The 25,805-nt window shown below is 39.3% G+C and overlaps 3 protein-coding genes across 6 annotated transcripts; 2 read left to right on the plus strand and 1 right to left on the minus strand.

Moving 5' to 3' along the window:
* Nucleotides 1-87: 87 nt before the first annotated feature.
* dph2 (diphthamide biosynthesis 2) lies at nucleotides 88-5,324 on the plus strand. Its single transcript, XM_008438334.3, has 7 exons — nucleotides 88-296; nucleotides 472-640; nucleotides 734-846; nucleotides 1,393-1,613; nucleotides 1,694-2,374; nucleotides 4,058-4,240; nucleotides 4,368-5,324. The coding sequence occupies exons 2-7, from the start codon at nucleotides 491-493 to the stop codon at nucleotides 4,490-4,492; spliced, it is 1,473 nt and encodes a 490-aa protein (XP_008436556.1). The 5' UTR covers nucleotides 88-296; nucleotides 472-490; the 3' UTR covers nucleotides 4,493-5,324.
* Nucleotides 4,611-14,320, minus strand: ncf2 (neutrophil cytosolic factor 2). Of its 3 annotated transcripts, none has more exons than XM_081601384.1 (16): nucleotides 14,305-14,320; nucleotides 12,445-12,640; nucleotides 12,080-12,162; nucleotides 11,808-11,916; nucleotides 10,089-10,223; nucleotides 9,908-10,015; nucleotides 9,699-9,758; nucleotides 9,159-9,202; nucleotides 7,998-8,139; nucleotides 6,646-6,714; nucleotides 6,421-6,475; nucleotides 6,301-6,329; nucleotides 6,067-6,206; nucleotides 5,876-5,981; nucleotides 4,903-5,020; nucleotides 4,611-4,828 (listed from the first exon to the last, which is right to left on the minus strand). In XM_081601384.1, exons 2-16 carry the CDS (start codon nucleotides 12,616-12,618, stop codon nucleotides 4,737-4,739), a joined length of 1,464 nt encoding a protein of 487 aa, XP_081457510.1. In that variant the 5' UTR covers nucleotides 12,619-12,640; nucleotides 14,305-14,320; the 3' UTR covers nucleotides 4,611-4,736. The 3 variants fall into 3 exon arrangements, with proteins under 3 accessions (XP_081457510.1, XP_081457509.1, XP_081457511.1); XM_081601383.1 differs by having other exon boundaries at nucleotides 6,421-6,478; XM_081601385.1 differs by lacking the exon at nucleotides 6,421-6,475 and having other exon boundaries at nucleotides 6,301-6,369.
* Nucleotides 13,886-23,201, plus strand: garem (GRB2 associated, regulator of MAPK1). 2 transcript variants are annotated; one of them, XM_008438337.3, is made up of 6 exons: nucleotides 13,886-14,361; nucleotides 14,907-15,047; nucleotides 15,787-15,917; nucleotides 17,336-18,532; nucleotides 19,118-19,272; nucleotides 19,358-23,201. In XM_008438337.3, the coding sequence occupies exons 1-6, from the start codon at nucleotides 14,220-14,222 to the stop codon at nucleotides 20,196-20,198; spliced, it is 2,607 nt and encodes an 868-aa protein (XP_008436559.1). In that variant the 5' UTR covers nucleotides 13,886-14,219; the 3' UTR covers nucleotides 20,199-23,201. The 2 variants fall into 2 exon arrangements, with proteins under 2 accessions (XP_008436559.1, XP_008436558.1); XM_008438336.3 differs by having other exon boundaries at nucleotides 13,890-14,361; nucleotides 19,355-23,201.
* Nucleotides 23,202-25,805: the final 2,604 nt, after the last annotated feature.

A 25,805-nucleotide genomic window follows, 5' to 3' on the forward strand; every position in this document is an offset into this window, starting at 1 on the left:
CGTGGTGTCGCGCATGAGCTGTCGAAATGCTATATAAATACTTTTTTGTCAAGCGCTTGGAAAACTATATTTGGATAATGAAACATGTAGACTGGAAGTTCTCACATGTTTGCACAAATAAACACGCAAAACCGGACTTTCTGGTTTAAAACGCGAGAACGGTTTGGATTTTATTTTGAAAAGTACGTGAACCGGAAGTGTTCCTACCTCCCCCTCCTGTTGTACTCTGGACACGTGTTTACGTTTCCGACAAGCATGTAAAGATTGTAGCAAAACTACCTACATGATACTTCGCTGTAAGTTACATATTAAATGCCGGCTTGTAACAGTTTAATTTGTATAATTGTTACAGTGAAATATGATACTTTTTTTTAGCTAGCGGGGACAGTGTTAGATCGTCCTGACTTTTTTATTTTTATTTTGTATTATTGACGTGTAGTGGTGTCAACCTTAAAACGTTTGTTTTCGAAGACATTTGTAGCTTACTGTCATGGCTGATGCGTTCAGTAGCAGCTCGGAGACTGTGATTCAGCGTGTGGTTGACGTTAGCCTGAAGGAAAACACCCCTGCTGAAAAACTCATCGAGTTATATCAGATTACGAAGACATGCGCGTTCATCAGCGAGCATCACTTTGGAAAGGTAGCATAAAAAAACCGATAAATTGTTTTTAACATTGGATGAAAAGTAGATATTTGTGATTCCTGTGTGGTGTATCTGTTTGTTTTTTTCCAGGTTGCTCTGCAGTTTCCCGATGAGTTGCTGGTCGACTCGGCCGCTGTGGCTGCGGAGATTGAGAGAAAAAGTCAAGCCAAAACGTTTATTTTGGGAGATACCTCTTATGGCAGGTACTAGTAATTTGTTCAACCTGTCCAGTATTTTACAACTGTTCTTTGGGATTTTTAGCAAACAAAATCACGGATTTATTTTAGAACTATATCCAATAAATTTTTATAATATTTCCTCATTAAAGCGCTACATAAGTCTACATCTAGAAGGACATGATGATGGAAAACAACAGCAAAAAGTCAGATTGGACATAAATTTAATTCTGTACAGAACTTAAATAATTAAATTTTTATTGGGCCACATAGATCATGAACTATAACTTGATATCAAGTAAGGTTGAGGCAGCAGTGTAGTCAAAGTAAGAAATACTGCCGCCAGCAGGTGGGAGTTAGCAGTTACTTAAAGCAAATGTTTCAACAATTTTTGAGGAAAATTTGTAATATATTCACAGATACATTAGTATAAAAATATATGGAGCTATGGGTGGGGTATTGAATTAGAATCTATATTGCAGACCTTCTGGTTTGGTTTTCGTTTTTAAGCTGGATGAAATAATTTCTGATCTGAAATTAACCTGTGTGGTTCCCCTCATTCTCATTGAACAGCTGCTGTGTTGACGAGGTAGCAGCAGAACACGTCGGCGCTGACTGCATCGTTCACTACGGCAACGCCTGCCTCAGCCCGTCCAAACGACTTCCCGTCATGTATGTCTTTGAAAAACTGACCCTGGATGTAGAGAAGTGCGCCGTCTCTTTCAGGGAGCTTTACATGGACAAACAGACACACATCCTCCTCCTTTATGACGTCAACTATGATCACGCTATCGGCAAGTTTTCCCAGGAAAACATTTACTTCTTTGTCAAATTTCATTGAATTTGTTAATCTTTTCATCTTTTTTTTTTCTAGGTGATCTTCTGACGCTCCTCTCACCAGAGTATCCAAACCTTATAGCCACTGAGCTTGCTGTTGAAGGGGAAAACTGTTACAGTCATGGACAGATCAATAAAGAAACCCGTCCATCTGAGGATGACAACAGCCAGACCGTTTGTCAGTTCGGACGACGGTTCTCCTTAAAAAGTGGCTCATCTCTAACGGATTACCGTATGTTCTACGTAGGCCCGGAGGGAGCCACGTTGCGAAACTTCATGATGACCTGGAATCGCTGCTCGTTTTGTTCTTTCGATCCTGTATCAATGACAGGAAGGGTTGAGACTGTGAACGTCAACCGTGCTCTCATGAAACGCTACTATGCCATCGAAAGGGCCAAAGACGCTAATGTGGTTGGCATCCTCGTTGGCACCCTGGGCGTGGCCGACTACCTCACCATCATCCAGCAACTCAAAGAGACTCTTCACAGAGCCGGCAAGAAGAGCTACATGTTCGCCATGGGGAAGCTTAACGTTCCCAAACTAGCGAACTTTCTGGAGATCGACATCTTCGTGCTAATCGCGTGTCCCGAGAACTCGCTGCTGGACTCCAGCGAGTTCTACAAGCCCGTGGTGACGCCGTTCGAGATGGAGGTGGCATGCAACAGGAAGAGGGAGTGGTCCGAGGAATACGTCACAGATTTTCGACATCTTCTTCCAGGTTTGATCACAGTTTATGGAGTAATTGTTTGGAAGCTAAAAAAAGCCTTAAGCCCTGTACCAGACTATGGATTGTTTGGTAGATTTAATGAGATTATCTTATACACAAGGGTTACAATGTAGTCCTGAAAAGTCCGGAAGAGTGTTCAATCACCAGATCTTAGTATGGAAAATATTTTTATTTCCAATCCCCTTGGCAATGTGATACAATATGAATTTCTTGAAGTAAGTTCATCCATCCTTCTCCTTTCATAGTTAATCTTTCTATGTATTATGTCAGCAAGCATAAAAAATGCACTTAGTTATTAATCCATCCGATCTTTCATTCATCCGTCAAAATCCAAGGCACTTTGAGGTCAGTATGCTTCCATCCATCCATAACTTTGTCTTGTAACATTAGAAGTCAAACATGCACTAATGGAGAACTAATATAATTCTCCATCAAGGCATGATGGAGAAATGCACTGATTGGGGCATAACAGGGAAAAACATTTCAATATGGCTGAAACATGGGCGTGGCTGACTACCTCAATCTGTCCATTCGTCCATACACCAGTCAAGTCAGTTAATGTCAAACTTTCTCAAAAAAAGAAATGGCAAAATGTCACAACGTGAGTCGCACCTTTGTATTGCTGTATACCTCTATTTTCATAATCTAAAGTCTGAAATATCTGCTATAAATTCATAATCAACTTTTGTATTTTTATTTGCGCTGGAACTCGGTTAAAAATAAAAAGTGAACTGACTTAATTGCATTTTAATTAAATCTACATCGGCAACACTTTCACAGTTATAGACATATGGGCAACATGTATTTATTGTTTTTAATTTGTTGTTTAGGTTATTCAACCGTCAGATTAGCACAAAGTGATTTTTATACCCAGTCAGCTTTCAGGCGTGTTGTGAAGCCCTGATCATTTATGAAACTTCTTTGGAAAAATACTTCTGTGGACGCTGACATTAGCGTTGGTGACGTCTGTGCTGTTGCAACATGTTTAACATTGAGATGATGTTTTAGGCTAGAATAGCTTCGCTGATAGGTTAACTCCTTTTAGCACAACTTGCTCACAACAATAGTCTTTTCCGGTTGCCCTACAGATAATTTTTTAAAGTAAAAATTAACCCCAGTGGGCCTAAAGAGGCAGATTTGTCGTCCATCACCGTTTGTGTATGTTGCTTGTGCGTCAGATTTATGGGTGTACCAGAAACACGCAAATACAAAGGTTCCAACCAGAACCTTTGTATGTTTAAAAAATAAATAAATAAATAAATGTGATTTTGTTCAAATTTTGTAACGCATCAAAATGTATGTAATTTATTAATCAAAATGAACGCAGTAGAGTTAAATTTTGTAATATTTAAAAAAAAAATGCTCCAGATACTGGCTGTACACTCTGGGAAAGTATTTAATTTAGAAAAGAAGAAGAACCTGTGCTGGAATCCTGACCACATTTTGCAGTAAAGTCAACGTCTTTAACAAAAACAACAGAGAGGTTTTCCATTACTGAAGGGACGTTAACGTTTCCTCCTCTTCATCGGCATTCTGATTCGTCTCTGCTGCAAATTAACTTCCTAGCTGCTCTTTATTTAGGGGGAAAATAAAGATCGCAAACATCATTTCACGCCTGCCGTTTCTATCCTTTATCAACGTGTTTTTTTGGGGGGGGTTTTATCCTTGGGTCAGGTGGACAGAGTCACGTGCCGATGGCCGATCAGCAGGAAGGCGACGACGAAACTGACGTGTCGTTGATAACTGGAGCACTGCGGAGTCGGAACCTGCTGAGCGGTGAGCCCGCAGTCTCCTCCTTCGGGTCTTCAGTGGTGCTGAGGAACCAGACTACGACCGTCGCCGACGCAAACTCAGCAGGTACAGAACAGTCAGAGACATCCAGTATACTTATTTATTGCTTCTTTTTTTTTAATAGCATGTCCAATGCTTTGACACGGTGGATCATATACACTCTTGTGAATACGCTCCTTTCGTTGTTTTCTAGCGACTTTCCTGGCAGGTCGAAGCTGGCGAGGCCTGGAGCAGAAACTGGGGGAAACTCCTGTAGTAAAGGCAGTGCAGGGCAGGAGAGGTATAGCCATCGCCTATGAAGACGAAGGAGCGTCTTGATGACGCCACAATTTATTCATTTTTGAACGGACTCTGTATAATTTTAAACTTTTGCGTGACAACTTTTGCGCCAAAATACACATGTTTGTATTTTTTCTCAAATATCACCCAGCATCACTTTATATTTCAGTAATATTTAATGAACCCCTGAATGTAACATGACTTAAATCACTGATTACAGTTATTTCTTATTTTCTGCCTTGTGCACAATAAAAAAAAAAAATTATAATAAATTTGCATAAAGTTATTGTCCATCCACAGGAACTTCTTCTGCAAATGATGCAGGAAATATACCAGTGTTCCCATTACATTGCCCTTCCAACCAATCCTGGTTTACTACAGAGAGAAAAAGAGAGACAGAGTTTAAATTATTTTATATTTGCAACATGTTGAAATGATTTGAAACTCACCTTTGGAGAGCAATTTGATTTTATCTCCTTCCTGGAAGCTCAGATCTTCTGGGTTTGAAGACTCGTAGGAATGAAGCGCCACCAAGTAAACCTCCTTCTGTGGCTTTCCATCACTTTGCTGTAATTACAAAGCACACTCAAAGCACACTCAAAACTTCAGAATGACTGAAGAATCTAGTTGTTTTTTTCATTTGCCTGAATTTAGAATGTGTTTCAATCAAGAAAGTACAAAAATGTGGGAAAAAGCTGAAGAAGTTTCTGCTATAGATTCTTGGTGAACTTTAATATGTTTTCAAGTGAATGTTAAGGATGGAGAACTCTATAAATTTGCGTGGGATTTTTTTCCTTTGAAATGTGCAGGATCTCTGTATTAGGATTCTCTACACAAGAAAAAAATAAACTTTGTTCATATTCTTTTGAAAGATATTGATTGAAAACGTACATGTAAGGCTAATTAAGTTCTGTCACAAACAGGGCTGCACCGATTGCACTTTTCTGGACGATCACCGATCTTTAAAAAGTCTGACCTGCTAAATAATTTTTTTTTTTTCCTTCTGAAAAGTTACACATTTACCACTCTAAAAGTAAAATGTATTATTAAATATGCTGCTTAGATAGAGATACATGAAGTCATAGTTTTGAATATATTGGTTTAATTGATGTTCTTCTGAAACCAACATTGGGGGGGAGGAGGAACAGGAACAGTTAGGGGTGCACCGATTTGATTTTGGTCAATACGGATTATTTAAATTTTTGTCTAAAAAGTCACTAGGTTGGCAGCAGTAGGGCGATTATTGTTAGCTGCACACATGCACATGTGGCCTAGGTAGTGGTTGGTTTTCAGAACTTTGCAGAAGGTGATTGGTTTCACTTCTATCTGCCGATCACCCAAAACGAAGGAGATTGGTTCCTATTTGTCGGTGCAACATTAGTCACGAGTAAAGCAAACACAGAAACCAAACCACCACCTTACCTCTTTGGTAGTACACCACAAGGTGATGCGCCCACCCTGAGCACGACTCCACACATCTTCCATCTCTGTGTTATTGTCAATGAGATTTTTCCCTCGAGAATCCGAGCTGGAAAAAAACCCCCACACTGTTGCATGTGAGTTTTACAGCCGTAAAAAAATCACACAGACGACAGTTTGAACGGAGCTTGCACCTCAAGGTGATCGCAGTAGAGTTGAGGTTCAGCTTCTTACTGATTTTCTCTATCAGAACCACGTAAGAAGACCCAGACGACACCAAGACAGCAAAGTTGAAGGTGAAGCGGATTTTGACAAAACAAGAATTGTCCTCTGGCTGCGAGAACGGATAACAATACAGAGTGGAAATGTGTAAATTGAAACATCTCAATGTAATCATTGTAGTACTGGATAGGTGAGCATCAGCATACCTGCTGTTGAGTGCTGCCAGGACTAAGACCTTCCAGGTACAGAATGAGGAAGAAGAAGTGTTTACATCTCTTATCAAAAGAGGATTTTAAACTCAGTTTGCTTGACCAAACATGCCATACCTTGAATCCTCTCTGGTATTCTCGGAGGATCTCGACTGTGAAGTCGAGCCACACCCTGCTGATTTCCAACGAAAATGCAAAAAAATGAAAATTACAGCAAGACTGAGGTATGCTCAGAAATGTAAATTTGGACAAATGACATTGGAAGATGAGCGAGTTAGTTGAAATGTATAAAAAAACGACAAAAAGAGGCCAAACAGCACAAAAAATGATTCATATAAATACCTTGATTTTTTTAGAACCCAGGGAGATATCCAGGGTTGGCTCCAGATAGTTGTACGGAACGAGTCCCTTCTGCAGTGGACATCATACTGAATTACTATTTATTTATTAAGCTGAATTATTATCAAGTGTTGCAGTGCTTCCCCCAGTAATTGGCAGCGCTGGTAAAGATGTCTGAAAGAGCTTTATAAGTATTTTTCTCGGATGGGTGGATGGAAATCATCTTTCATGATTGAAGGGCATGTTCACTTCTTAAAGTTTAGGGGATTTACGAAGTTTTCCTTCATTAATTGTGCTTGATTAACCTTTACACATCTTTACCAGAGGTGTCCATAGGGTGATATATATATATATATATATATATATATATATATATATATATATATATATATATATATATATATATATATATATATATACAGGGTGTCTGCACCTTCTTAAAATGTTTTAAATTCGGAAAAGAAATGTAAGTTTCACTTAAATACGTTAATTAGACATGTTAAGTGACCTTATGTCGTGGCAGTACTATTTAATCTAGCTTTGTCTGTTTATGTAGCTTTTTGTCAGGCAAAAGTTTGAGTCTCGCGCAGACATCACTTCGTTCTGTGACTCCAGGTGGCAACTAGCTGCTAATATACCTTTGGAGGGACAAAGGGACGGAGGGTAAGATGAACAAAAGTGCTACCAGTAGACACAAGCAGACCCCAGAAATTTCACAATATACACTATGCTATTATTAATTGTAATACAGCAGGATCTCCAAATCCATCCATCCATCCATTTTCTTGCACCCTTTTTTCCCTCAGTGGGGTCGGGAGGGGTGCTGGTGCCCATCTCCAGCCAACGTTTCGGGCGAGAGGCGGGGTACATCCTGGACAGGTCGCCAGTCTGTCGCAGGGCAACACAGAGACACACAGGACACACAACCATGCACACACACACTCACACCTAGGGGCAATTTGGAGAGGCCAATTAACCTGACAGTCATGTTTTTGGACTGTGGGAGGAAACCGGAGTACCCGGAGAAAACCCACGCACGCACAGGGAGAACATGGGAGAACATGCAAACTCCATGCAGAAAGACCCCAGGCTGGGAATCGAACCCAGAACCTTCTTGCTGCAAGGCAACAGCTCTACCAACTGCGCCACTGTGCAGCCGATCTCCAAATCATCCCCTATATTTATATATTTTTTGGTTTTAAATCTAGATTTAACGTGACATTAAAAAGATCTTAAAATGTCTTAATTTTGTCTTACTGAAACCTGCAGATACCCTGTATATAGGCATCAAAAAGGAACAAGAAATCAATACAAGCGTCTGTTCTGAGCACAGACTGCATGACTGCATGTCTTACCCGTTCATTGAAGACCACATAGGCCCAGTTATCGGCCCCTTTCTGCAACACAAATACGATGTTGCCCGGCACTACAGCCAACTCATCGCTGGTCTCTGGAACAAACTCAAACAGCACAGTGTGCGCCTCCCCTTCCAACGCTCTGCGAAAACAGCAACGTCAAGAACACAGAGTCATCTGATATTACAGCAAAATGTTGAAAGCACTGTTGTTGGTTGATTTTATGCACATCAACCACCAGGGACGGTGCAGACAGCAAAAAGGAAAGGAGTAGATTTCTGCCAAAAATCTCAGCAAATTTAAGATTAATTTCAGAAGTTTTATAGAAAAAAACTTGGAAATTTCTGAACTGGAAAAGTCCAGAAATTGTTAAAAAAAAAAAATCTGAAATTTTGAGATTCATCTCAGAAAAAGTTCAGAAACGTGGACGTTTCTGAACTTGAAATGTCAAAATTTGTGAGAAAAACCCCACTAAAACTTGTTTACACGAAAACAAGTTTAAAGCTACGTGTCCGCGCATCCTTAAAATCTTAAACGTGTCTAAAATGAGGCCTTAAAATATCTTAAATTTATTTTTTAATTAAGTTGGCCTTAAGTAGGTATTAAATTTTGTTGTGGGAATACTTTTTAATGTGATTTTTTTTTCTTTTTCTTATGAAACTCTTTTGTCACGCAAAAGTTTGAGTAGCACTCAAGCATCTTCATTGCATTCTGTGACTTGAGCCGGTTGCGGCTACCAGGAACTAGCTGCTAATTGACTCTTGCCAGCTTTCTTGCATTCTCTGCTGCTGCGAAGGGCTATAAACAACATTTAATCTTGGCACTATGGGGGTGAAGGCTGTAGCGTGTCATATCGAATGTGATTAGCATAACGCTCAGTTTGCAGGTTTTGCTATGCTTGATTGTAATGCGGCAAGTTTCCCCCCAAACACTCCTTATATTTGTAGTTTTTTCCATCTTAAATATAATTCAAGGTGGCATTAAAGGTCTTAAAAAGTCTTAAATTTGAACTGCTGAAATGTGCAGATACCTTGTAAACATTATTCTTCTGAATTTGCTATCAACAAATTTGAAAGCTTTATATTCTGAGGAATCGTGTCTGTGATTTATATTCAGCAGTGTGTTTATCGGTACTGTAGTGCTCCAGTGTGTGCTGCATACCTCAGGACCTCGGGTTCTTTTGGAGCAGCTGGACCATCTTCCACCTTCAATCAGAACACAGGAGAGTTCAGTCACACAGACCAGATGCATCAGTTTGCAACTTGATTACAAACTGTATCAGCAGGTTTTTATTTGCAGTTTTTTATTTAAGTGACTAACTGTGGGTAAGGATTATCACATCACTTCCTGTTTGGCTTGCAGTCGGAAAGTTGTGAACTTTTTTCCATCTTTTCCAGCACATAACCCCGGGTTGCCTAGTGATCTATATTAGTGTACTGTGTCTGCAGCCTGGTGACTCACAGCAAAATAGAAATAAAAGTTAATAAGTAAAAAAAAAAAAGTATAAAGTTAGTAATTAATACGTTTGAAAAAATATTACACATTTTTGCTTTTATTGTGAGCCAACTTTGTTTGTTACCGAATGTTTTTATAAAGTGACAGTCTCGACCCAAACCTATTGTAAATTTAGGTGAATTTTTGAATTCTACTGCAACTTTTTTTCAGGATCTTTTCTCAGTCTTACATGAACTCACATCTCACCTGCGGCTGCAGCGGGGCAAATCCAGAGAACTCATCTTGTGGAACGACGGAGGCAACGACCTGAGGGTTTAAAACAAATGAAAATCAAAATATGTTCCACAGAAAAAGGAAATGGGTAACTATCACATAAAGACAAGTCATCCACACTGATTCTCAAAAAGCAGAATTAAGCGGATGTTTCTGTTTGTTCCTCAGCCGCGTTGTAATACCTTTGCTTTGCCCAGATAGTCCTTCTTCTCCAGCTCTGCTACGTAGTGCTTGTTTGGTTTGAACAGAGTCTTTGAAGGGAACTCGACTAGTTTGAAAAGCTTCCGTTTCTGCAATTGAAAAGAAAGCCATTTAAAAGATTCCCTGTTTTAATACGTGCGATTCAGAAACATCGTAACTGACCAGAGTTGCCTGCAGAGCTTTGTCGATGACGCTGAGCTTGGCCTCTGTCTTATAGTCGAGGGCCTTTGCCAGGTTTTTCTGGGCGTTTTCCCAGTTGCCCAGCTGAGCCTCAGCCAGAGCTATATTGTGGAGAACCTGCAGCATCAAAACTATCAGTGTCATGCTACACAAGAAGCTTGTCTCTTTTATTTTGAAACCCTTTTTGTTTGTGACGGCACACCAGGGACGGTGCAGACAGCAAAAAGAAAAGGAGTAGATTTCTGCCAAAAATCTCAGCAAATTTAAGATTAATTTCAGAAGTTTTATAGAAAAAAACGTGGACATTTCTGAACTCGAAAAGTCAAAAATTTGTGAAAAACAAAAAAAGTTCAGAAATTTTGAGATTCATCTCAGAGATTTTTCAGAAAAAACGTGGACGTTTCTGAACTTGAAAAGTCAAAATTTGTGAGAGAAAAAAACCCACAAAAATTTCTGAGCTTAACCTCAAAACGTTTGAGAGTTTTTTTGGTAGAATTTTACTCCTTTTTTTCCTTCAATCTACAATGGCCTCAATAAGCTGTCGTACTGTTGAGCAGAATAAAGAGCGTATGTTTCTAAAGGCATCCATCCATATAGATTTGGATGTACAGCACCTTACAATAATTATTCATAACCTTTGAACTTTTGCACATTTTGTCGTATTTCCACCACAACCTTCAATGTATTAATCTAATACATTAAAATACATATTTTATGACCAACATGAAATAGCCTACAAATGAAAGCCTGACAGTTTATCCAGGACTAAATACTTTTTTAAAATCACATGCAACTAAGCTGCAACTCTTTTGCTGTATGCAAAAAAATAAAATAAAAAAAAGCAAAACCAGCTTAGCGCTCTCTGGATGTGTGGTTTCTCTTTGGAGTTTAAAACCCAATTTTAAACAGAGTAAGAACTCATCTTTCTGGATAAGTGGGAGTTTCTTCCCTACAAATATATACACATATATATAAGAATAAAAACTTGTGTGTTTCTCAGCATTGCTAGTCAAAAACTCCTCACTGATTCAACCTTAGTCAGGTCACAGAAGTTACTCAATGTGATGTCATCAGGCGCTTTATCAGTCTGTCAAGGAGGGGGGTGAGGGGATTTGGACGAAATGTGTGTTCCTGGCACATTACGCAATTCATTTCAAAATAGAATCTGCTGTTTACCAACTTCTTCTGTTTAAGTTTCAGGGAAGAGTCAGCATATAACTGCTGGTTAGAGCTGCTTACTCTAAAGTTAAAAAATTATTCACAGATTGACTACAAATCATTTTAAATGTCTATCAGGTAACTATTATCTTTAAATATATACTTTAACTTACCAATATGCGCCTAAACAAACAATTTTTGATCACAACAGCGTCATGGTTATAAATCTAACATCACGTCTGAGACATCTATTGCAGCCTTGATGATGGATCTGATCGTCATAGTAACTATGTGTGATTACTATAGCATTATATATATATATATATATATATATATATATATATATATATATATATATATATATATATATATATATATATATATATATATATATATATATATATATATATAAAATGCTGCTGTATTATATAATGCAGTAAATGCTGCTGCTTATTTTACAACTACTGAGAGTCAGCTGGGTTCTTTCTGGCAACAGCTGAGTGGAGAGGGATATAAAAATATATATATAAATAAACTGCTTACCTCACATGCATATAGGATGTATCTGAGACCGAGTGCCTTGTAATCGATCAGCTGATTGTTTCGGAGAGTTTTAAAAGCTCTCTGGAAATCTGCTGAGCTCTCCTCATACCTTCAAGCAGAGTAGTGGAGTAAATAACACATCATGTATCTGACAGGTAAATCCATAAATGGTGCCCAAGAATCAAACTGGATGGAACATATGCCAAGTTTATTTATTTATTTTGAATAAAACAGAAAGTTGGCATTTTATTCAAATGATGTGTGCTGCTTGCCTCTTCTGTTTGTAAAAGGTGATTCCTCTTTGAAAGAAGGCGACTGCCAAATGCTCATCCTTACGAATGCTGGAGTCAAACGCCTAAGGAATAGTAGAAGAACAAGAAGAAGAAGAAAAAAAAACTCCTGTAACTTCCTCTTAAAGAACAAAAATGGTTCAACTACTTCTTCTTTCAGGGTGACTCGCACTTTCAGACACTATCGCATATGCATCATCTCACAGTTGACCCCAGCAGAGTCTGGATGATTTATTTTTTATTTATTTTGTTATTTATTTATTTTTTACCCTTTGATTGGTGGAAGAATCTGTGACTTTCTGGTCAAATGTGACCAGTATTTCACTCTGTGTGTATTCCAGACATACCTTTTCAGCAGCGTCCAGGTCTTGGTTGAGAAGGTGGAGGCAGCCGATGTCAAAACAAATTTTGGAGTTGGGTTCCTGGATGGACAGGAAGATGCTGAGGGCTTCCTGCCAGTCCTGTCTGTCGGCGCAGGTCACAGCCTCGTCCCACTGCCGCAGGGTGTCCACGAAAGACATGTTCGCCGGGGCCCAGGGCACACTGAGAGCAAATTGGGGAAGCTCTTCTGATTTGTACCAGCGAGATCAGGAAGTGCGGTGACACGTAGCAGTGCTTGACAGTTTCCCTGCACCGCAACAAGTCCAAGTGCTATTTATATGATGAAATATGTAGAGTGCATCATAAAAAGGTGTTTAAATTCAGAGCTGCTGCAAGATCATTTAAGATGACATGAAGAATCCAAAATATGCATGGAGCAAATACTTATACTGTATAATAAAGTATTAGACACATGATACACTCAACAGTTATTTTTTATGATGAATATATTTCCATTTATCATTTCACATTCTCTCTGCTATAGTCGATCATAAAATACTTTTAACAGCCTCTGTGTTCTGATATCTGATTGATTAACCTGCACAGCAACTTGTAGCAGCTTTAATCCCGCCCACTGACTTTGATGATTATGATTCATATAACTATGCTTTTAACTTACATTCACTTCAAATTTTATTTGAAGATTTATGCATAAATGTATTATTAAATATATGATGCATTTAAAAAATAGACACCTTTATCCATTTTTAATAATTAGATATTAGTATGTATTTTATTAAACTCTTTCATATTTGGCCCTTGATCACCCATGTTACTTCACATGATTTAATAAATAAATAGCAGCAAATAAACTGAGGAGACAATGTTTTTCTCAGGCTTACCCATTTGGTCTGACATTCATTGCATTTCAACGCAAACCTAGTAAAGCTGGAAAGAAATGGATACGTAGATTGATTTTACATGGAAAAATTTTCTCCCTATAATTGCAACAAGTACTTTTATTAAGTATTGCAAATTATAAATACATTTTAATTTTAAATTAATTCAATTTTGCAACTTGGCAGATTGCTTCTAAATGTGATATTGTCACATATGTGGTTTCAAAAAAATATGTTGTCTAGGTAGTTATTCAGTTTTATTTTTTTTTATGCCTACTAAGCTGCATCATTTGTTTAGTTTTTCTGTTTAAGAGAGGCATTCCCACAGAATGATGCTGCCGTCACCACCTACCGGATTTAAACTCGGCAGCAGCCACCATAGTCCCAAACAGGTCGAGGATTACCTCCTAATCTATTTTAATAATGAGCGACTCTGCCAAACTTTACAGCACAAAATACAACCTCCGGTCTGTACATTTCAAAGTAAATTACTTGTAAATAGCCTAATGTCGCCTTTGATAAAAAATATACTATATCCTCCAGTAGGACATAAAGTATAGAATACTTTCCTAGATATTTTAATGTGTGTGAATACATTTAAATGTTATAAATAAAGTTTCTCATTAGGGTCTAAATAAACAACGCTCTTATTTTGAGAGACCCGATACGCGTTTCCGTTAGCCGTCGCTAGCTAAACAAACATGGCTCTGCTACTTTTTCAGACAACGAACCCTTATGATACTTAGGCACGTAGAAAAAAAGGGAAACATGCAACAGATAAGACGCGTCATGTTATTTAATATATGACACTTTAATTTAAGAACAGCGGTATCTTTGTTTTATTTGGCCCAGAGAAGCCCTTCGTAGCCGTGTTTACATGCAGCTAACTCCACAGTTGGCTAATGGAAGCTAGTTGTAGCAAAATGGACCTTGGAACAATGTTGTACAACAATTTAAAAGATGTTACATGGAGCACGACGTCCCTACCTTTAGACCAGCTGGTCAGTACATATAAGCTGCCCCAGATTGTCAAACTGGATAACGGTGAGTAACATTGTGACTGCACTGACTTCTCAAGCTATTATCTTTGCGTTGGTGAGCAGAAAATTCAGTCTTGTGGTTTATAATTAATGCTGGACTTGGTTGTTTAAAATACATTTTTAGAGATTTTCTTTGGTAGGACGCAAATGGTGCATCTGCTTAACAGGTCACATCATGTTAGGCTGAAGAAATTAATGTAAATGTGAACAATAAAAATGTATTCTGAGGTGGTGTCACTGTGTTTATGCTAAGAATGAAAACCAATTCGTTTGTGTTGAAGCTAGACAATGCAGGAAAAGTTTAGAAATTATTTTTTTAAGCACTACAGACCGCTCGGAAATGTAATTTTAATGTAAATGAAGCATGTAATGTCAATGGAAATAACTTTTTGCCGTAAAGAGTAAACCGTTTGAGAATATGTCTGCTGTCATAACTTGTGTTTCACAGCATCCAGTGTCTTAACAGCACAAATCATGTAGCCTTTGTCTGATCTAAAGATGCACATTTCATTTTTTTTTATTTTATTTGCCACTCCATAACTTGTGCAGGTCAATCAGTTGAAGGGCTTCGAGACAATGACTACCTCTTGATCCATTCCTGCCGTCAGTGGACAACCATTACTGCTCACAGTCTGGAGGAGGGACACTACGTGATTGGGCCCAAGATAGAGATCCCTGTTCATTATGAAGGTAAGCTCCAGCAACAGGCATTTTTTGTATGATTTCTCTATATCAGTTTACTAGTTCAGTTTGTAACCCACATATGAAAATTTCGTCCCAACCAGCTACCATTTCATAACTATTTAAAAACAACCTGTACCCATGTCTTCGAAATGGGACTGCAAAATATTAGGAAATATTAAGGTTTTTTGTTGATATGGTGATGAAATTGTTGTTATTAACCAACATTTTCTATATTTTCCATCATAATAATATCCCCACAACTCTTTGGGGCTTTTGTTTTTGTTGCAGCTTTGGTCAATTTGTCCCTCAATGGTCAAAAAAGTCCATCCTGCTGGCCATATGTGAAGACAGTGTTGGTGTATTTATTTTGAAATGTATTATTCTACCAAATATTTCATCTAAGCCGTCCTGTGAAATAGTTTTTTCTCCACACACTGACACTGGAGTGACGGTTGTAATTTGAAATATTTTTGTTTTATTGCTATTGGTAAGTATTTTTGATGAATTGTGAAGGTAAATATAACTCTAAAAATGTTATAAAATGACTAGCAGCTCTGTGTAATTTGTCTTTCTACCTCCACCTTTGTCTCTCTCCATACACCAGGCTGTAACAGTTTATATTTTGAAAATCCATCATTTCTGGAATCAACAGCACGGTCGACTGTTCATCACTTTGAGAATATTCTTGATACGTGAGCTGACCTTTCTTCTTGTATTTCTTTGTTTGTTTTTTTTTCAACTTCAGGTCAGTTTAAGCTGCTGGAGCAGGACAGAGATGTCAAGGAGCCTGTGCAGTACTTCAACAGTGTGGAGGAGGTGGCCAAAGCTTTCCCTGAGAGGGTATACGTCATGGAGGAGATCACTTTCAATGTTAAGGTACATTCAACCCGTTAAACTGACGTTGATTAAAGCTGCGTTAGGCCAGGTTCAATAGGAAAAGTGGTTATGAAGATATCGCCTCAATAATGCATCAGAGAGAATTTGTGGTAACTGTTCATGAGACTAGCAACGAGTAAAAACCGAAGTACATATAATTAGAAAACTATCAGAAAGAAAACTATTAAATGATCCTGGTCATACAAGCACCATTTATTTATTCAGCAAATTAAAGATTTTTAATGTGATAAAGTGATAAAGATGTAGTAGTTATAATTTGTGGATGTTATCAGGCTATCTGCTCAGGTTGCTAAAAGAAATGTCATTGGGGGATGTTTATTGTCAAACAGGCAAATTATTTTTTCCCCTGCTTACTCTTTAAGCCAGCTGACTGGCTTTGCGCAGCAACGGCTAGTCAAGGAGAGACTTCAAGATTCTTTTTATTATCGCTCTCAGTGAAGAATCTGAAGTGTAGTAACAGTAGGAAGGGAAAATTTGCTGTCTTGAAACACTTAAAGCCTTTTGTTTATCTTGATTTTAATGACTTCCTGCTAAACTATGAAGAACTACAAAGGACAGCATTCTTCTCAGAACTGTTTTATGCTTGCCTTAACTCCAGCAATAAAAGGAGTGTCTGACGAGACAAAATCACCCCATTGGCGTTCATGACAATGCACACTGGGCTTTTTAGTCCCAGTACTTATTTCTCACTCCATTATTTAGTGTTTTGCTTACTTGTTTTTTTAAGGTTAAAGTAAAAAAAAAAAAAAAAAAACTATTGTGACACTCAATCAGTTTCTACCGGACTAAAGATAAACACATAGGTTTAACTAATTGAATTTTAGGAATGTTGACTGGACCAGTTTGTACCTGTATACTGTTTATATTGTCACCTAAATAACAGAAAAGCATCAGCCATGAAGCTTTAGATTATAAAAACTCATTTGAGCATTTCTATGAACTACAGTCAGTCATAACTCCGGAAAACAAGAAGAACTGGCCTTCTGTTGGTAGAAGAATTATGACAAAGGTATAATAAGGATGGAGATATTTTTCTAGGAAATGTTACGATGCCCTTAAATGCCAGATGATGCCACTACATTGTTAAGGGTAATTTGCTATATAGGAGTTAAATGGAAGCTGCTCTCTTGTGGATGTATTTTAAGACATCACCTCAGACACAATGCTTCCTTGTGTGATATCATGAAAGAAAAAAACTAAATCAATTGACCAAGTATCCAAAAAAAAGTTGAGATGTGGATACGTCTGGTTTGTCTTCGGATCCAATTTCCAGATGCCTGAAAATGCCGCATTTATCTACAAGCACCATGGCTTGTAGCTACCTAAACATTTGGGAAAGATGTCCCAAAGATGAGTGTGTTGGTGCAAATTTCCCATCCATTACCTTTTGTTCACAGATGGCTTCAGGGGAATGTAATGAAGACACAGAAGTTTACAACATAACACTAAGTACTGGTGACGAACTGACTTTAATGGGTCAGGCGGAGATCCTTTATGCCAAGAGCTCTAAAGAAAAGTCGAGGCTCAACACCATTTTCAAGAAGATCGGCAAGTTCAATTCCATCAACAAGATCGGCCGCGGGAAGATGCCCTGCTTGATTTGCATGAACCACCGCACCAATGAGAGCATCAGCCTGCCCTTTCAGTGCAAGGGCCGGTTCAGCACCTGCAGCCCGCTGGAGCTGCAGATGCAGTATGGTGAGCACACCATCCGGAACATTGTGGAGAAAACCAGACTCCCGGTCAACGTGGTCGTGCCCAGCACGCCGCCCCGCAACCAGCACGACCTCCACCTCATCCGCGAGGGCCACCGCTACAAGCTGGTCAACATCCAGACCAAGACGGTGGTGGTGTGCTGCGTCCTGCGGAGCAACAAGATCATCCCCACCCACTTCCCCTTCCACATGGCCATGCCGATATTCATCGTTCCGGAAGAGCTGCTGCAGGGAGAGCTGTGGCTAGAGACCATGGTGCACCGCTGGTTTTCCTTCTGCCAGGAGCAGTTTGACATCGACGACTACTCTCGGGCAGTCCGGGACGTGCGGGCCGACTGGAACGAAGACGGCAGTAGCCCGAAGAAAAGCAGCGGGAACGGCAGCTGCGGAGGCAACGGCGGGAGCGGCAGCTCCAACGGGTGTCCCGGCTACAAGCAGGTGCCCAGCTCGTTGACGTACGCTAGAGACGAGCTCACGCAGTCTTTCCACCGACTTTCGGTGTGCGTGTATGGCAGCAACCTGCACGGGAATAGTGAAGTCAACTTGCAGGGGTGTATGACGCTGTGCGGAGACTGGTCTCTTCCGCCTTCCGACTGCGGCCATTCAGAATCCGGAGAGAACGAGCATCTGTTCCCTGAGCTGTCGGACTTCACAAGCCAACATGCCAATCTCAGCAAGTTGGACGTTCCCTATGAGGAGCTGTGGTTGGATCACCTGAAAAGGCAGAGCCCAAACCCTTCCTCAGGTGAAGGTGTACGAGTCACCAACGACGACTGTGCGACAACGGCCTCACTGTATCCAGTCACATGTCCTCTTAGTGCTAGAACCAGTTTGGACGTTCCACTTACTCCACCACCTGTCCCACCAAAGTCTGAAGCTGTGAGTAGAACGCCATTCTTTGATGCACTCTGTGTGTTGAGTCAAACAGAGTTTGACTGTTTCACTCAACAGAGTCAAACTGCTTCTGTTGAGAGTTTGATTCTTCAGTGTCTTCATGCTTAGGGTTTTTTTCTTTCTTTAATTGATGAATGTAGAATTCTTGAGTATTTTTACTTCATGGTCAACATCATTATTGTGATTTTATGTTGCACCACAACACAAAGTAGTTTATTGATATGAGGTGGAAGGAAAATATTCAGGCACCTGTTGTGTTTCTGGTGTCTCTACCAGCTTTAGACTTTTAAAGATAACCCATCTATCTTTGAATAATCATTTTTGAGTCTTACCAAAAATCTTTAATTGCATTTATGTCTGGACTTTGACTGGACCAGTCTAATTCACGAATATACTTTGATCTAAACCATACCGTCGTAAGGTGATTGTCTTCTTCAACCTCTAATTAGTTTTCTTCCGGTATCGCTCGGCCTTTAGGTAACCAACTTCCCATTGGCACTTGTATTACTACAGAAAGTTTCAAGTATGAAACTTTCTAACTGTTTTCAAATGAATCCAAAATCCGTTTAGGTGAAGGAGGAATGTCGTCTTCTGAACGCTCCACCCATTCCTCCCAGAAGTATGAAGCAACTACCGTCGGTGCCCATCCCTTCGAAGCCCCGCCAGCAGGACACTCGGTCTCCAAGTCCAACTCTTTCCTATTATTCCTCAGGTCTCCATAACATGTAAGAATCGGAAGCATTCTAGGAGGGGGGCGGGAGATTTAATAGAATTATTTGGCAAATGAGTCTTGTCATTTTTCTTTAGCAGTGGAGCAACTGAGCAAGAGGGAGCCGAGCTACAAGAGCAAAGTCACGTCTGCTACCCCTGCAGCTGGGGTAACGCCAGCACTACGGAGAAAAGAGCCACTTCGCCCAGTGGAGGCCCGCCGTTGGACGACGTGCCGACCCGTCTGTCTTGGCCCAACAACTTTATCGGAGGAGACGCTCACTGCATGGACGAGTTCGTGCCCGCGAGCTGCCGGAGTTACTTCAGCTACCCCAGAAAGAGGACCCCGAGTTCCTCGAAGACCTGTGCAATCAGTCTGGACGACTACGATGGCCGAGAGCTGGCATGCCGCCGCGGGGAGTTCAGCTTGCAGAAAGGCCCCACGGACCAGATCTGCACTAAATCTTCAAGCTACAACTCGGAAATGTACCGGAACAAGCCAATAGAAGAATCGAACACTAAGCAGAGCTTATCCTGCCCCATTTTACCACCAAGAACACCTAAATCCAACGCCATCAAGAAGTGCCCGGATTTCCCGACGGAGTCCATCTGCAACGAGTCGCAGCAAGCCGCCGTTCAAACCGAGCCTGGCACCAACGAGATTTGTTCCAGCTCTGCAACTCTAAACTGTCCCTCTGTCTCTTCCATCGCACAGTGGCAACCGCCTTTGAACTTGTCCGGCATCTCCATTGAAGAGGTGTCCAAGTGTCTGAAGTTCATTGGCCTGCCCAACGACATAGTCTCCCTTTTTGTGTCCGAGAAGATTGACGGGAATCTCCTCCTGCAGCTCACCGAAGAGATTTTGTCCGAAGACTTCCGCCTAAGCAAGCTGCAGGTGAAGAAACTCATGCAGTTCATAAACGGGTGGAGACCCAAGATATAACGGTATGAAACACTAAATCTGGTTGTAAAAGCTGAGAACATAATGCCTTCAAGTATACACGCTATGCACAGCGAGCCTCAAGCAGGCTTGGGATTTTTCTCTGATATGTTGAACTTATTTCTATCGCTATGTCGCGGGAAACGAACCGCGGTTTGGTCGTTTCTTCAAAACCCTCGGGCTGTCCGTGACTTTAACTGAGTGAAACTAATTGGCACTTTCATTATAAGGCGTATATTTATGTCAGAATCCTAGTGTGTTTCCATCCACAACCCACTAATTGTTTATGACAAAAATGTTGTTTTTATTTGAGTCAAATGAAATACAAACGAAAACAAATGTGAAGAGCTATAGGATGCTAGAATCTTAAACTATTAAGATTTTTAAGAGCACAAATTACATGTGTGTCTAAAAAGTAGCATCAATAATTTTTTTTAAATAAACAATGTTTTTTTTTTTTAACTAAATCTAAAAATACATTATTCACTAATTATAGGGAAAGTTCATGATTTTTCAAGCATTTTTGTTGCAATATAAGAAAAGCTTTTTATCTTACCTGCAGTAGCCAACTTTCTCTGTGTCTTCATTTAGAATCATTTTATGTCAAATTTTCAGTTCAGTTTATTTTATCCAAAACGGCAGTGTATATAAAAAAGTGAATGCAACACAATTCCAGTTTAGTTGGTCGCTGAGTCAAGAGCTAATAGCTAGCCAGACTAAAATCTTTAATAAAAAATAAAGCCAATCCATGTTAATATGTTGTAATAAGCTAGTTATCAAGTATACTAATGTTGCTGTTACCCATGTTGCATCCCTTGAAAGTTATTTAATGCTAGAAATAAAGATAATCTTTAATTTTTGTACAGAAGTTGTGCTCTCTATGGCCTTCTATATTTAAAACATATATTTTTTATTACTTGAATTTTAGACACAAAATGTAAAAAATAATATAATAATAATAATTTCCAATAATACTTTATGATCTCAGCTCACTCATGTTTTCTACATTGATAATCTATGCAGACCGCTCACTTTTCTGCCCATTGTCATTATCCATATATGGTACTCACTTCCTGTTTTTGAGAGGAACAAAGAATTTTTGTTGTCAAAAAATGCTTTTGAAATGTATCTGCATTGAAAAAAACAAAACGAGATTTTACAACATTTATGCTCTTGAACAAGCATTGAAGCTCCAGCCTCCACGTTCAACCAATCAGATTAAATGCTAAATAAAGACACCAAAGGAGTTAATCTACTGCAGGTAGGAAATGAACTGAACCTCGCTTCAGAAATCCTGAACTGTCTCTTTAATATGTTGTTGGAGAAGCACTAATAGTATTTAGGTGTGTGTGGTATTTGATCATAAGGACAGGGATGCAAAAAGAAAAAGTTACTGTGCAAGTTGAAACATAAAACAAAAAAATTTGATTTATGTTTAACGTTATTGTGTTGCCTGTTTTATTTGATGATTTTTAACTCGGTTTTAGCGGCGGTCTGTGGCAGTAGTTTGTTTTTTTTTTGTTTTTTTTACTCCATGTTTAAAATACAGGGAGATTTTTAAGCTCATCCTTCAGCTTTTTTTCGGTACTGTAGTGGAGTTCAGGTTTCTTCGAAAAATCATCAGCTGTGGCTTTAAGTTACTATGAAAAAAATGTGTGAATAAATGCGAAATGAACAAAAACGTGTCACAGAAAAGTATTACACTCAAGAATATTGATTCATTCTAGGTTTGAGAAGCTTATTCGTTTAGTGCATATAAACCCAACCTCACTTTGTTTTCGGAAACAGGAAACACACTAATCTTTTATTATGCAAATCTTGTTTCCGTTCGATGCAGTTCTAAGGTTGTAACAAATTCCACCGACGTAAAGCGAGTGAAAATTCTGTCCCAACTCCAAAGCGAACATGGAGCTGAGGCACGACGCTGTTCATCAAGGATAAATTATGCATCATGCACTTTGGCAGATTATACTTTAATAATGCAGTCGATTTTAAGCGTATTGAAGTGTTTTGCGAGTAAATGCACTACATGCTTTTTTTTTTTTTGTTTTGTTTATTTCAAAACGGCAATGGTACGTCTGTTTTCTCGTCACTGTTGTTTGTTCCAAAGTGTCCTCTAATGCAAAGAGTCTCTCAGCGCCTTAACCGAAAAGCCCTTAAAAAGAGGTTTAGCAGTTTAAACTCTGGCTCCATGTTTCGCCAGTTTTTCTCAAGATGATGTCGACAGACCTCAATGGGAGCCATGTAAAGAGGTTCAACGCCCTCTCCCCCCCCCCCCCCCCCCCCCCGCCTAATTTTCCCTAAAACTCCGAGGGGCATTGAAGCTAAAACTCACAATGATCTGCCTTTATGAAATGCTTGTGTGCGTCAGTAGCGGCTGCGGGTTTGTTAGTGAATGCGATGCTACGGCGCTTTGCTAAAGTATTCATACCACATGAGATGTTTTTCACATCTTCAGTGTATTTTTGAAGATTTTCAGAGTATTGGTGAGCAATTACAAATACATGCCTCATTTTTCAGTTTACTTTTTTTTTCTTTTTTTTTGTAAAATTAAATGTATAAAACATGCCAAAACCCTCCCAAAAACGTTTCCCCTTTTAATTGTACACTACTTTGTGGTGTTCTAACATAGGATTTGTGGCTGCCACGTTAAAAGTGTGAAAACATTTTAGAGGTGTGAATACTTTTGCAACACTGTAAATATGCAGACCAGCATCGAGTCAGAACTGTAGAACCCCAACCCAAACCCAAAACCCCCTCTGAGACACTTATTGCCATGGGTTGTTACATCTTTTACTTGATTTTTTTTTTTTTTTTTTTTTAATGTATAGATTTTTTTAAAGTCAATAATTACTAATGTTGCAATTATTTTTACTGAGATATTGTGTGAATTCTTGTAAGATGTGGGTTCTTTTTTTTTCTGACTGAAATTTTTTGATCATTAGGGGGGAAACCCCTGAAAGAATCAGTCACACTACATGTACATTAAAGGAAATTATTAATAAACTTTGATCGTGTTGGGTTTTTTCTACATTATGTTACAGTCCTGCTCACCATTATTGGCACCATGAAGTTTAAGTACATATAATGGAATATTTACTGAAGGAAATTCATCAAGTGAAACAACATTTTACTGCTGATAGCTTGTGCTTGATGCAAAACAGCAAATGATAAAAAAACATTTTTTAAAAAGATAAACATTATGAGGAAAACAAAAACATCATTTTTACCACGTCAATGGTATTGACACCCTTTGCTGCAAATCAATATGAAAACCCAATTTGGCTCTCCTGTTGCAAATCACACATAAAGATCACTTGTGATGGACTGCCTCCACACACGTGACATGAATTAACCAATGAACAATCATGTTGGTGCTTTAAAAGCCACCTGTTAGTTCATCTCCACATGTGACAATGGTAAAGACAAAGGAGCTGTGAGGACATCAGAAATGCTATTATTTGCAAGCACAAGACCTCCAAAGGGTATAAAGCCATCTCCAAAGACCTTGGTATCCCTGTTTCAACGGTGCATAATGTTATTAAGAAGTTTTCCAGGCATGGAACGGTCAAGAACCTCCCTGGACCTGGGAGGGAAGAGAAAAATTGATGGTGCGAATGGTGAAAAAAAACACCACGTCCAACATCTAAAGACCTTAAGACCAACCTGGAGCAGTCTGGTGTGATTGTTTCGACCAGTACCACACGCCGCACACTAAACAAAGTGGGGCTTTATGGGCGGAGGCCAAGGAAGACCCCATTGCTGAAGAAAAGATATAGAAAAGAACGTTTGATCTTCGCAAAAGAGAACATGGACAAACCTCAATCCTTCTGGGGCAACGTTTTATGGACAGATGAAACAAAAGTGGAGCTTTTCGGTAAATCACACAAACAATATGTTTGCAGACGGCGCAATGAAGCCTTTACAGAAAAGAACACCATACCAACAGTCAAGCATGGTGGAGGATCCATAATGCTGTAGGGCTGCTTTGCGGCATCTGGTACTGGAGGCCTTGACCGTATCACAGGCATCATGAAATCAGAAGATTATCAAGCAATTCTAGAGCGAAATGTCTTGCCCAGTGTAAGGAAACTTGGTTTGCGGCGAAGATCCTGTGTCCTCCAGCAAGACAACGACCCAAAGCACACCTCCAAAAGCACACAGGCCTGGTTGAAAGGGAAAAAATTGACTGTTTTAAAATGGCGAGCAATGACTCCTGATCTCAATCCAATTGAAAATCTTTGGGTGGAGCTGAAATCTACCGTTGGAGAAAGGAACCGTGCAAATGTACAAGAGCTTGAGGATATTGCAAAAGAAGTGTGGGAGAAAATGCCACCCGAGAAGTGCAAGAAGCTTATAGATGAATATAAGAAACGTTTGGAGGCTGCCAAAGGCTGCGCAACCAAATATTAAAGAGGGGTGTCAATATTAGTGCACATGCTGGTTTTCTGTTTTGTCCTTTGGAATTAAAATATTTATGTTGAAATGGTAATTGTCTTTGTTAAATGACTTTGGACCTCAAATTGAAAGATCCTGCTGATATAAGTTTTGAACATATCCATTTATTTCTGAAGATACTCACTCAGCTATGCAAATCATGAAGGGATGCCAATAATGGCGAGCAGGACTGTATCTGGATGGTAATGCAGGCTTCATGGAACAGAGCGGCACCAAAACAATGTCCGATACCGCATTCCAGAGCATTTCTCAGTTAAATGTGATACATGACCTGATCTGGCCCAAACTATTATTCCATTATTTTTTGTCTGATAAAACAGAAAACTTTCTCCCCTCAGGTTTGTTTCATGTTTGTGCTGCAGATCACGTCCGAGGCTCACCAGGAACAATTGTGTCAATAGTTCTGCTTTCCTGTGGTCACGGCAAGCGTTTCCTGTTGACGACGGACTCTTCAAATGTCATAAGACTTCTGCTTTTCTTTTCTTCCTGAAGAAGAAAAGCAGATCTTGTTAAGATGGTATTAATAGATGGGTTAAGATGGTATAAATAAACACACAATTAAAATGTTTAATCGTTTTACCCTTGTACAACCAGGCATGGAATTGATAGAAGCGCGGTCAGGACAGCAGTGTGAGGCCAGGAGTACATAACACAGCATCTTACTGTAGAACTGAACCTTAGCAAACTGTAGTTGTGTGAAATTGAGCCTTGCACAAATTTTGTCAGACAATATCAACCCTGTAATTAATTGGAGCTTTAAGTGAAATTATTCTAATTATCAGTCTTAATCAGTTAACTTAGCAGTCTGCAATAAATTCTTTACTAGCATTTTAAGGCATACAAGTTGCAGTACGTAACTTTGCATAAATATAAATATGTGCATATTTGTTTAATCGGTCACAGTGTTGTGCCAGTATGGTATGAAACAGATAATCTGATTTATTTTTTTAGCTCCTCCACCTCCTCCGTGCTAATGGCGGAGCAACAATTTAGGATTCCGTTTCTCCGCTTTCATCAGTGGCTAACTAGCTTGAGCATTCCTGGAGACATTTTGCTAGCTTGAAGAAGCTGTAGCCTAGCAGGGAGCAAGGTGGAGGCACAAAAATCTTCCACTCGATTGTCACATAGCTAAAAACAACCTCACAGACTGAA

Source organism: Poecilia reticulata, chromosome 20 (assembly GCF_904066995.2).
Source record: "Poecilia reticulata chromosome 20, P_reticulata-male-v2, whole genome shotgun sequence".
NCBI lineage: Eukaryota > Metazoa > Chordata > Actinopteri > Cyprinodontiformes > Poeciliidae > Poecilia > Poecilia reticulata.

Excerpts from the sequence above, each read along its gene's own strand:
- dph2 (XM_008438334.3), top strand. The coding sequence starts at position 491 with ATGGCTGATGCGTTCAGTAGCAGCTCGGAGACTGTGATTCAGCGTGTG. Across the intron at positions 847-1,392 it reads GGAGATACCTCTTATGGCAG|CTGCTGTGTTGACGAGGTAG; the intron begins GTACTAGTAATT and ends CTCATTGAACAG. Across the intron at positions 1,614-1,693 it reads CAACTATGATCACGCTATCG|GTGATCTTCTGACGCTCCTC; the intron begins GCAAGTTTTCCC and ends TTTTTTTTCTAG.
- ncf2 (XM_081601383.1), bottom strand. The coding sequence starts at position 12,618 with ATGTCTTTCGTGGACACCCTGCGGCAGTGGGACGAGGCTGTGACCTGC. Across the intron at positions 10,016-10,088 it reads AAGCTCTGCAGGCAACTCTG|AAACGGAAGCTTTTCAAACT; the intron begins GTCAGTTACGAT and ends TTTCAATTGCAG. Across the intron at positions 6,715-7,997 it reads ATGTGGTCTTCAATGAACGG|AAGGGACTCGTTCCGTACAA; the intron begins GTAAGACATGCA and ends TGTCCACTGCAG.
- garem (XM_008438336.3), top strand. The coding sequence starts at position 14,220 with ATGGAAGCTAGTTGTAGCAAAATGGACCTTGGAACAATGTTGTACAAC. Across the intron at positions 14,362-14,906 it reads GATTGTCAAACTGGATAACG|GTCAATCAGTTGAAGGGCTT; the intron begins GTGAGTAACATT and ends TAACTTGTGCAG. Across the intron at positions 19,273-19,354 it reads TCCTCAGGTCTCCATAACAT|CAGTGGAGCAACTGAGCAAG; the intron begins GTAAGAATCGGA and ends ATTTTTCTTTAG.